The sequence below is a fragment of the Hesperophylax consimilis genome, chromosome 8 (genome assembly GCF_061612785.1).
Source record: "Hesperophylax consimilis isolate HC1 chromosome 8, BYU_Hcon_1.0, whole genome shotgun sequence".
Lineage (NCBI taxonomy): Eukaryota > Metazoa > Arthropoda > Insecta > Trichoptera > Limnephilidae > Hesperophylax > Hesperophylax consimilis.
In genome coordinates, this window is record NC_142843.1 from 7,431,576 (window position 1) to 7,444,065 (window position 12,490).

The 12,490-nt window shown below is 32.7% G+C and overlaps 1 protein-coding gene across 1 annotated transcript; it reads left to right on the plus strand.

Annotated features, from left to right (window-relative positions):
• Positions 1 to 203: 203 nt before the first annotated feature.
• LOC149421511 (matrix metalloproteinase-25-like) lies at positions 204 to 12,434 on the plus strand. The gene is made up of 9 exons (XM_089634818.1): positions 204 to 374; positions 2,427 to 2,579; positions 2,942 to 3,051; positions 3,154 to 3,315; positions 4,806 to 5,092; positions 5,291 to 5,607; positions 10,015 to 10,159; positions 10,819 to 11,076; positions 12,142 to 12,434. The coding sequence occupies exons 1-9, from the start codon at positions 261 to 263 to the stop codon at positions 12,315 to 12,317; spliced, it is 1,722 nt and encodes a 573-aa protein (XP_089490944.1). The 5' UTR covers positions 204 to 260; the 3' UTR covers positions 12,318 to 12,434.
• Positions 12,435 to 12,490: the final 56 nt, after the last annotated feature.

The following is a 12,490-nucleotide window of genomic DNA, read 5'->3' on the forward strand; positions in this document are numbered from 1 at the left end:
AAAACAGTAGGTACATATATTTTAAATAATATAAAACAACCATTCCCTTTTGCATGAGATCAGCCAGCTGATATAAAGGGTCAAGACTGACACATAAATTATGTTATTGTGTGATAAATACAATATACACACTTGTATTTTTGTTTGCGATGCTGAATTGGATATTCCCATTTCCTCGAGATGCTGAGTTTTATCTACAAGTTCAACCGAGTTCAATCTGCAAGAATGTTCTCATTTTTACTGTGGCATTTGTGTACATAATGAAGTTCTGCTTTATCTTGGCATTTTTAATTTTAAATGTTCCAAATATTGTCAAAAGTTTTCCGTTTGGTAGAAATGTGAGACTCGAACCTCTCATACCCACTGCTGAACAGGTTAGTTTATTATTTAGTAATGTCATGTTTCGATCAGCCCATTGGATTCAGTGATTTTATTAATTTATCCGTGAAATTTTAATCCTTGGGACATACAAACATTAATTAATTACTCTGTACTTAAATTACTTTACATTTGTTGACAAATTGAGACGATTCAAACTTTGGTCTAAGGTCATTCATATTGTTATTACTTATTTAATTTACATATAGGTACCTAAATCGCTAATTCTAAAACATGAAATCATCAGCGGTAGAACCAGAAATTAATAATAATAAATTACATAATTTAACCTCAAAGAGAGTGAGTTTTTTAAAGAAGGTGTGTGACTTGTTACAGAATTTTAAAATTGTATTTGCAGTATTTATTATAAAAAATCAAAATTGATCAAAAAATACATATACGATATAAAAATAACTGAGTTATGTAGATATTAACAAGAGGATTTCCATAAACACCGCTGAATGGTGTATTTCTTTTCTTTACTGGTAGTACGGCCATATTCTCTTGAAGATTAAATTATGTAATTTATTATTATTAATTAATTAATCTTTAAAAAACATATTTACTTACTGATCTCAATTTTGACAAAACAATATATTTTTATTTAATATAAGTTTAAAGAAATTATTTGTCTACACCATTGTTATTTATTTATTTTTTCACAAGAATGAATAGTTTTAAAATTTAATATTTATCATTCATTAGCTCTTGTGTGCAAGATATTAATATTATTGTAGGTACATCAATATAAAACAAAATAAATACATCAAAGTGTATATTGCTTTATGATTATAATGACTGCCAGTTCTGACTTTATACACTACAACGCTTTTTTTTGCCTATTTCCACTTTTCATGATACTGACGGTCCCGAAGAACAATATCGGATGTACAAATTTGTAGTTTTGCAGAAGAGCTGTTTAAAGTTCCGTTTCTGCATTTTTACTGTTTTTGAGATCAAAAAATATAGTGTTGTTTGATATTTTGGATTAAGGTTAATCGAAACGTTCGTTATAATGTACGCGTTCATAGATGGCGGTAATTAAATTATTATTTTTTTTTTTTCAAAAAGAAAGACAAACATTCCCAGGTTACGAATAACCCAACAATGTTTGAAAATCTCCTACTACCACCACAGAAAGCCGAAAATGTTGCTTGTGTTGTAATGGAGGACTTAGCCAGCCGAGGAATCGAACACGCGACGCTCGGGTGAAACCCAAGCGCTATGCCAACTCAACCACTGACCGGTTATGTTGTTAAAATGTGCTTTTTGCAAGTACTGCTTTAAAGGCATACAAATACAATATTGGATTGAATCACCAATACAATGCTGTATTTGCATGTCTTTCTTGGAGGATTTCAGTTTTTAAATTGACAAAACTATTTATTCATATTCATATTGAGTATGTAAGGGCGCAAAATATAATTCGTCTTAATATTGTTAAGCATAACTTACAAAAAATTGATTTTAATAAAATTAAATTAAATTAATGACGTCTATGAACACGTAGATTATAACGAACGTCAGGTTTAACCTTAAAGCCTATTTATTTAATTGGAGAAATATATTATGGAAACAATAAAAATGCAGAAACGAAACTTTAAACAGCTCTACTGCAAAACTACAAATTTGTATATCAGACATTGTTCTTCGGGACCGTTGAAATATTTAGCACTTTTTTATGTGTGAAACCGTACAAGAGTCCCAACTCCTTCCAACCGTCTAGAGCCAGGGAGACTATGGCATCCCCAATTGGGGTATGTTGTAAGGCTTAAGGTAGTGATAGAGGAAGGAGATGGGGAGAAGGAAGTGAGGAGGTATCTAGCTATTCAGATCAAACATGAAATAACACAAATTAATCAAACAAAATTTACTTGCATACACCGGGATTTGACCTTGCGACCTCCAGCTTGCTGGTCGAGAGCCTTACTCCTCGACAACGAAGGCTGTATTATTATCCACATTTAAAATGTAACTTCTTGCAGTCTAATCCGCGAGATTAGACTGCAAGCAAGATAACACTGCAATTAATACATTAATCTCTTTAGCTAAGGTTTATGCAAAGATTTGGATACATCGACGGAGGCCAACCTGGATTTGAGGCCCAGTATACTGAAAATGCTATTCGTGAAGCTGTATTGAATATTCAAAAGTTTGGTGGTATCAAACAAACAGGATACTTTGATGAAAAAACTCTTCAGGTAATTTATTATAATATTGTCTGCTGGAACATGACATATGACATGACATAATATTGCAGAAAGTTAACTATTTATGTACATAATTGTTGTCTCCGGGGCTTATATTATCACAAACTCTCTTATTAAATAAAACTCCGGCTTTAACAAAACACTTGGACTTTTGATATGATTGACAATGGTTCTGATATCTAAATAAGTAAGCCGTTGGAATAATATTGACACCGAGGTTACCACCTTATTTACCTTTATGGGTGACATAATAGACTAATCTAGTGCCATCTAAGGCTGAGCTCATATACTAATATCAAGGATATCACAATAATGATATGTTATTTTGTATTTTAATTAAATTAAATTTTTAGCTGATGAGTAAACGACGATGCGGAGTAAAAGATATTATTCATAACACCAGTCGTAAAAAGCGTTACACCATTTTATCAAGGGGATGGAAGAAGAGAGAAATTACCTATCTGTAAGTTACCTACGTAGTAATATAATATTATGTATGTACATGTGTTCAGTGAATATTGAATATTAATTATTCCTTCATGAATATAATGCTTCATATTTTCAGCATATCCAATTGGAACCCTGAATTAGGTGAACTAAGTGTGGCTAGAGAAATCAAGAGAGGGTTAGATACGTGGGCCCCATATGGAAACATTACATTCATTAGAACCAATAATCCTAATGCTGACATTGTTGTGTCTTTCGGAGTCGGACACCATGGAGATCCGTAAGTCTTATAAGAAATAAACTAATTATCTAACCTTTAAACATAGTGTCCAATAAAAGCATATTTACAACCCACAAAAATTCTATGCTATACAGGGCCAGCTCTGAGACAAACTGCGGCTGGCACCAGTTAAATTTTGGCACCCTTGTCAAAACCAATTGATGCATAAGTAGGTGATCACTGTAATCAATAATATTCTAATGAATTTATTTTTGTGTAGCGCCGTTTTTATGAAAAGTAATCTCAAGGGAGATAGATGTGTTAGGACGGGTTGATTCACAGAATTTGAACAATTCATCAAATTTCAATCTTGATTTTCACATTCTGTGAAGGTTCTATTCAAGTTCTGTTATTATTTAAGTTTTTTTAAACAACTGGCCAATAATTATATAATAACAGAACTTGAATAGAACCTTCACAGAACTTAATAAATCAAATTTGAAAATTGTTGAATTGTTCAAATTCTGTGAAACAACCTGTCATTAGGTATTATCAGCGCCTTGGTAATTCGACGGCCGGAGCAGACTGCTCCAATTGCGTCTGCACAGGGCCGGACCTAATGCCATAAGTTATGATGATTCTACCGCCATCTGCAAATATGTAACTTTACCCACTTGTTCATCAGTTTTGATATACATTTTGAATATTCTGTAGAAACTATAAAACACCAGATATGTACAAATATAGAGATCTAAATATTTATTGAAAATGTTATAAAATGTATTTAATGAATTAATAACATAATATCGTCTACGTAAATTCAATACCGCTTATGAGCTAATAATAATAAATATGATTTATTGGCGCTTTTAGTTGAATGGCACAAGCCCCATTGATTAGCATATTAAAATTTTGAAATTCACCAATAAACTGCTTGCACTCGGTTAAATTCAATACTGCAAATGAATCATCCCCACCAACAGCGGATACAATACAGTGGAACCCTCTTAAGAGGTTTTCCAAGGGACCGGCAAAAAAAAACTTCTTAAGCAGGAAAACATCTTAAGAGGGTTTTCAATTTTCTCTTAATTTTGTATCAAATTGACATCCAATCGAAGGATTTATAAATATTGTAATTGTACTTGGAAATACAGTAAACGTTTTTATATTACCCACACTCAGGCAGTGCCTTAGTGGGTTTTCATTTCTTGTTTATACTATTTGTTATTATAATATACTCTTTGTTATTATGTATTACATGTGTGAAGAAATGAATAAATAAAGTTAAAAAAATAAAAATAAATACAAATACAAATAATCCTATATTGCGTATGTGACACAACTAAATTTGCATAGACGCAAACGATAGTATAAATATATATTATTCAAATAATACTGGAATACAAAAAAAAAACTGTATTTAAATTTATTTTTTTTATTGACAAAATTGCAAGGTTTTTTGCCCCTCATGAAGATTTTGACAAATGGTTCTTCCGCGGAACTGAACTTACGCCGACGATGAATCATTAAAAAAAGATAGGTAATTTCAGGTTTCCTTTCGATGGTCCCGGGAACATATTAGCACATGCTTTCTTCCCTTACGTGTCATACGGCGGAGGGGTTCATTTCGACAATGACGAACACTGGACCACTTCGAAATTGGATGATGAAGACGAGACAACTGATTTTTTCTCAGTGGCAGTTCACGAGTTGGGCCATTCCTTAGGCCTAGCACATTCCACCGTTGCTAATTCCATCATGTTTCCCTACTACAAAGGGCAAGGAACTGACATACAATTAGATTATGATGACGTCATGGCTATGTATGAAATTTACAGTAAGATAATATTATTTTTATACCTGTCAACTGCCATCTTATATTTGTATGGGTCTACTCTTCTGCTTGGGTAGGTTTAAGAATTAATACTTAGTATAAAAAAAACATAATGATATTAGTTATTAATTATTAAATGATTCTTTTTTAGACAAAGTTGTCAAAAAAATTATTCACAGGATTAAGTCTTTTTGTTCACAGTAAAATCTCAATTTGCGAATGACAGCCTAGTAATTCTACCCAAAAGAAACAGTACAGAAGATAATCCAACTGAAGAAAAAATACCAGAAACCACTAATGAAGACAGCACGACCACCGAGCATTCAACCACTATTAAACAGTTTCACCAAGTTACCTTCCGGGGAGATGACGAAAGTGTGGATGATCATAAAAGACATGACCCAAGATATGGCTTTCCAATAGCAGAAGTTATAACACCAAAACCTCCAAATATTTGTGATGGGAACTATGATGCAGTTGCCGTTTTGCGCCAGGAGCTATTTGTCTTCAAAGAAAATGCAAGTGAAACTTTTATATTATTCAACTAGCTGTACCCCACCATGAGTTGCTGTGGCTCAGTCTGTGTATGCAGATATCTACATAATATAGGTATACTAGTGGGCCCGGGCAGACGTTGTCCTGCGACAGGCCGCCTTCTATGTAGACCGCATTTTATATAGACCTCATTTTATGTGGACCACCTTTTATCTGTTTTATGCATTTTACATACATAGAATACATGCGCAAGTCACTCCCAACGTAGGTAGATATTGCTTTGACATTTCATTTGATATCGATCATTTCAGCAGATTGTGATTATTGTTCAGTATGATAGAAAATAAGTAAAAATGCAACCGGTACCATTCTGTACTCTTAATATTGCCATATGAATACAATCATAGAAAACACTTTCATATTATTTTTTTATTCATTCAAGTATAATAAATTAAATTAAATTTTTTAATTTATAATGGATAAAAATTAAAAGTCATAAATGAGTTAAATAATGATTGATTCTTAAGTCTAAACAATATTGTTGTTTTAAATTATATTAATTTATTTTAGTTTAATGTAGTGCGATTTGGTGAACAATATTTTTGTCAATACGTCTTTTGCCAATATGTCTAATATGTATAATAGTGTCAAAATTGGTGAAGAACTTTAAGGACGGGTTGTTTCGGAGAATTTGAACAATTCATCAAATTTCAATGTTCATTTTCGGGTTCTGTGAAAGTCCAATTCAAGTTCTGTTATTATATCATTATAGGCTAGTTGCTTGACAAAACAGAACTTGAAAAAATCTTTCACAGTACTTGTAAATGAACGTTGAAATTTGATGAATTGTTCAAATTCTCCGAAACAACCCGTCCTAAGAGATTTAAGATTTTGAACAAATGAACTTTTACATTTTTATTTATATAGATTTCTCATTGAAATAAATAGCTCTACACATTGGTGGAGAGTGAAATTTCTTAACTCTCAATAGTACTTTGCTTAATCTTTCGGCTACAGAGTTTTGGCGAACTTAAGGTTAAACGCAACGCTCGTTGTATTCTACGTGTTCACAGATGGCGTTAATTAATTAATTTTGTTTAAATACGCTTTTGCAAGGTATTGCTTTACAATATTAACCTTTTCACCGCGATCAAATGTACCGAAAATTACACTCGTAAGCGGTACTCACTTTGAAAATCAAAACCTACCACTTTAAACAGCTATAAATCTCTTATTTCTTGACAGATTTATGATTTGCTTATCTTAAAAGCTTTATTAATTCTCTTGAAGTTTGTTGAAACACATAAATAAACAATAAACCACAGGATACAGATATAATATTATAAACAGTGACGCATCACAAGAAATCAACAAGAACTGTCGCCATCCGCATGCACACTGCTATATTGTTTATAGTAATTACTTACCCGGTCTGATGGGATTTGGACCACTGCGCCGATATCATCAAAACACAATTATTTTTATTATTATATCTACTAACAAATAAAGTTTTAATAAAAAGTTAACACGAGGAGAAATATTTACAAATTTTGTTTTTCATGGTAGTTTCTAAAACATGGCCATACACACAATGTCACATTACACTCTGGGCATTTATACTGGGACATTTTCCTTTTTTTAGAAATGGCGCATACTCGGCAGGCTCGGTGTAGTTTTTGACTATTATTTCCCTTTATTGGGTGGGGCATATGTTTTGCTAATGCCTTAGCAGTTAGTCTCAGAGGTAGATCGTGTGAAGAGCGAGAATGAGGCTCAGATCGGGAAGTTTCATGATATTTTTGCAACAATTGTCGTATTACGGCTAATTGAAAATCTGCTAAACTAACATTTTTATTTGTAATTGATTTAAAAGCTATATGAGAGTTCAATAAATATAGATCAATAATATGGAAGGCCACTTTTTTATACCACTTAATTGTTTTTCGCAGGCAATTAATACTACTTAACATCAAGTCCACTTTGTCAACAGAACCCATACACTTATTATAGTCTAGAACGCACTTGGGTTTCATAATTGGTTGACGAGTTTTCCAATCAACTTTTCCCGTCATGTCCATAGAGTCGTCATGTAAGGTTGTTAGCATGAGAACTTCTCTTTTATCGCACCACTTTAAAGCCAACAGAGGTCCACGATGTTGTGCTTTCATTTCACCCTTTTTAAGTTTATTAAATTTTGCCATGCCTTTTCGTGTCTTCCGCACCGTACCACATGCATTGGTTTTGTTCGCATGGAGAAAATCATATAGTTGAGGGCTACTGTACCAATTATCAATAAAAAGATTATGTCCTTTATTTAAATAATCTTGAAGTAGTGTCGTTACTACAGCCCCCGAAACCCCGAGACATTCAGAGTCAGTTATGTCAGTCCCTTCGCCACAATAAATAATGAAGTCTAATATAAAACCCGTCTTCACGTCACACAATACAAACATTTTAATTCCAAACCGGTGACGTTTGGATGGTATATATTGTTTGAAAATTAAACGCCCTTTGAAAACAATTATGCTCTCATCGATGCATAAATTTTCATAAGGTATCAAAGTTTTTTTGAACAATTTTCGGGTATAGTCAATTAGGATTTTAATTTTGTAAAGTCGGTCACCAGGAATTCGTGTGTCGGGGTTTGAGAAGTGTAACATTCGCAATATAATTTCGTAACGATCCCTAGACATGGTTTTTCCGAAAATTGTACTAGCGAGCAATGGGTCAGTGGACCAGTGTTCTTCGATAGTAAGATGTCGGTTTCTAGTCATTAACATTAACAGTGCAAAAAAAATGTACATTTCTTCGACAGATGTGTCAACCCATTTACGAAGTCTGGATTTTTGGGAAGGTTCTTCTTTTGATATGGTGGCTATATAATATCGATTAGTTTCGATCACTATTTTTGTCACTATTTCTTTGTTCAAGAAGTATTCAAAAAAGTCAATTTCCGATGAATTACCAGAAAATAAAGTGGATGGATCAAAACCAGACACAAATTCATCAAATTCATGAACTATTGGAATAAATGGACCAGAGGTCCAAGAAGAAAAGCAGTCTGCATTTACGGTATAGTCTAAGTTAGGTGTACGAGAGTCATGATCTTGGCTTGTCCCGGGGGCGTTTATTTCACTGTCACTAACTTCTTCATTAATTGGTATATCTTGATCATCTTCACTTATTTCTAAATCAGAGTCAATGTCTAAAAATGTTTCATAAATTTCGTCTTCCGTAAGATTGCGGTTTGCCATTTTTAAGGAAGTTCAATTTTGATATATAAAAGGTAAGCCCATAAATATAGACAGATATATTACAATTTAGGTTGTCCACAAAATTTAGAAATAAAATCACAAAAGAAAGTCAATCAAAAAGTCTTGAGTAAAATAACTATTTTTAAAACACTTCACGTCACTTAAGTTCACAAACAAACTAATATACCACAGAAAAATAAATTACTTAAAAAGATTCGCAAAATAGAAATCGGTCAATATTTTACATCGACGCATAAGTCCATCAAAGCAGACTGGATCACCTTAGAAATACTATGGATGACACAACGGTTCAGCGGCGCGACATTCAAATGACTGAATGAAGATTTAACGAATCATCGCCTTCACAATGTTTTATGTAAACAATTTATTATATTTTAACCAGCAAACGCCAGATGTCAGTAAGATAAAGGATTGAACTATTTTTTGGTTCAGTTTTCTGCTAAATTCGTCGCATATTTACGTAGTATTCAGCCGCTAAAGTCAAACGCATGATTTGATGCGCGTAGCGCTGGGGGCACGAATTATTTTCGCATGAATTGATGCGCGTAGCGGCGAAAAAGTTAAGACAAATCATTTGTTTGCGCCCGTATATACGCAATATGAATATGAATCAATAGTTTTGTTCGTTTAAAGACTTAATTCTTTCGAGAAAGGCACACAAATACAATATTTTACCGATGATTCAATCCAATATTGTATTTGTATGCCTTTCTCGATAGAATTGAGTTTTTATATGGACAAAACTATTTATTCATATTCATATTGCGTATATGAGGGCGCAAACAAATAATTTGTCTTAATACTGTAAAGCAATACCTTGCAAAAGCGTATTTAAACAAAATTAATTAATTAACGCCATCTGTGAACACGTAGAATACAACGAGCGTTGCGTTTAACCTTAACTGTACGTGGGAAGTGATTTATTTTTTTTGTTCATTTTTCTTATATATTATTACAGAATAACTAATAATAATCTTGTCATATCCACGCAAATAAACTGATAATCAGTTAAAAAAGTAAAATGTTTTTATTAAATATGACAGTGTTTGAATTTTAGCCGCGGTTGCACCGTTTCGGCTGTAGAGCATTTTTTTTTAATTATAGATATGTAGTTAAAAGCAGGCTTCATCTGTTAATATATTTTTGAGATTACAGAATGTTTGGAGAGTTAAAGTGAGAGGGAAGGTTGAAGATAATTACCCTGTCACCATTCAAACACTTTTCCCTAATTTACCTTCGTCTATCAGAAAAATAGATGCAGCATACGAGAAATTGGACGGATCTATAGCTTTTTTCTCAGGTCAGATATAAAAGAATCAATATTTTAACCATAGAATAAAGAATAAAACTAGAAGTGCCGTCCGGTGATCGGGTATCTCATCAAAATGATAATTCAACACACCTACAAAAAGTGATATAAAGTTTTTTTTTTTTTTTTCATGAAAACTGATGAAACAAAAACTAGTTAAATACTTATTTTTTTGATAAATTAATGTCGAGTCCCGTTGGCGTCATGTATTTTTTATCAGGAGATTTTTTCAATGTGGATGAGTGTTTCAGGCGAACAATTATTGCTTATAAAAATAATAGTTAAATACTATTAAACCTAGTTTTTGTTTCATCACTTTTAATGGCTCTAAATCACTTTTTAAAGGTGTGTTGAATTTTCGTTTTGATGAAATATCATGGAACCGTGCCTTCCATATAAATTTTAATGGAATAAGCAGCGCATTAGCTTAGCGCTTTGTCTCATCCCATTTGAATTTCATAAACACGGTTTTGTATATCACGAAACACATTCACAAAGCATTGCTTGTGTTCTGCTTTATTCCATGATTTTAACTATGTATGTATTTACTTTCATTTACAATTCCCCATGTTTAAATTACAGACCATTTCGGATTGGTATCAAATGCCTCAGACAATAGCAATTAACTTGTTAAATGTGTTAAATTTTAGGTCCAAGTTATTGGATTCATACAGATAATGCAGTATCTGGACCTCACTCGTTTACTACGTATGAGCTTCCAGGCAATTTAGATTCAATAGACGCTGCATTTGTTTTGGAAAAGAACAAATTGACGTATTTATTCAAAGGAGACCAATTTTGGAGATTTAATGAGACCTCCACAAGACTTGATGAGGATTATCCTAAAAATATAAGTCGATGGAGAGGAATTCCTGTTGAAATTGATGCAGTGATCACGTGGACTGATGGTAAGTCTTCGTATATTTTTCTAACAATGACTTTAACCCCTCAGGCAAAACTGCTTTGCAACAAAATCCAAATAAATGAAATATTTCTGATCTTATCAGAAAACTTAAAAACTGTTTTTGAAAGGTGGTGACATAAACATAATATGTAATCATTTTGAATTTTTTTTAAGAAAACGACAAAAAAAATTTAAACGGCTCACTTTATGTTTTTTCATCTAAACACCGAACTAAAACTACTGATAAAGAGAGAAAAAACAGACACATTTTATTAGACAAATGTGTTATAAACTTTATTGTCACCCCACTTTTTTTGTACTTTCACATAAAAATAATGAATAAAAAATTAGTAAATTCAATTTCAATCGTTGGCAGAATTTTTGGTTTCATAGAGGTGTACTTTTAATTCTTCTTATTTCCTCTATCTAACACCTTTTAGATCATATTTCTCACCATGACGACAGTAAGCCTTAGTCGTAAGTCACTAAACATAAGTCTTCATGTAAGTCACAAGTTTAAGTCAGTAGTTATAAGCCTAAGTCGTAAGACACTAGATATAAGTCTTAGATGTAGGTCACTAGTAATTATTATGGATCTTAGTTTTAAGCCAGTAATATTTATTATGCAATGTACTGCGTCCTTGGGGTGATTTTTCACAAAAACGGCCCTAAATAAATAGCCAAAAACTATTATTATTATTTAAGGGATACACAATGATTTCTATGGGACCATATGAACTGTTCCCAAAAGCGAGCAAATTAACCTGAGGGGTTAAAGATGAACCCCAGCAGAAATTTCAGTTTAAACCTCTCGGCGTTGAATTAACTTCCATCTTTGCTATATGCCTTGCCTAGTGAAGTCATCCCAGGTATACAAATCTTCCGTAGCTATGACTATCATAATGATGCACATGTCAAATACAGCTAACTGGTTGTACCACCATTTTCTCGTATGGCTCGAAAGATTCTCTACGATCTTCCTATCAACAATGTAGTACTAACCTATGTGAATATTATATTCGTACACAATGATATTTGGAAGATAATGATTAGTGTTTTTGCCTTTCAGGATCAACATACTTCTTCAAAGGATCCTTATACTGGAGGTTCGAGGATACATATATAAAGGCGGACCGACATTACCCGTTGCCCGCTCCCCAGAACTGGTTCAAGTGTCCTGAAAGTTCAGAGACCTTGCAACAACTGCCAGCCGAAATTTTGAGCAAGGGATACATGGATCATTAATAATCGGATACTTGCTTTACCACATCAGTTTCAATTAAATTAATTAATAATTTTCTGTTGTAGAATAATATCACGCTGAACTGAACATATTGAAAGAGATAATAACATTTTGAAATATTATCGCAATATATATTTTTATAAATAAAAACCTACTTTGTTTTGAATAAAAATGC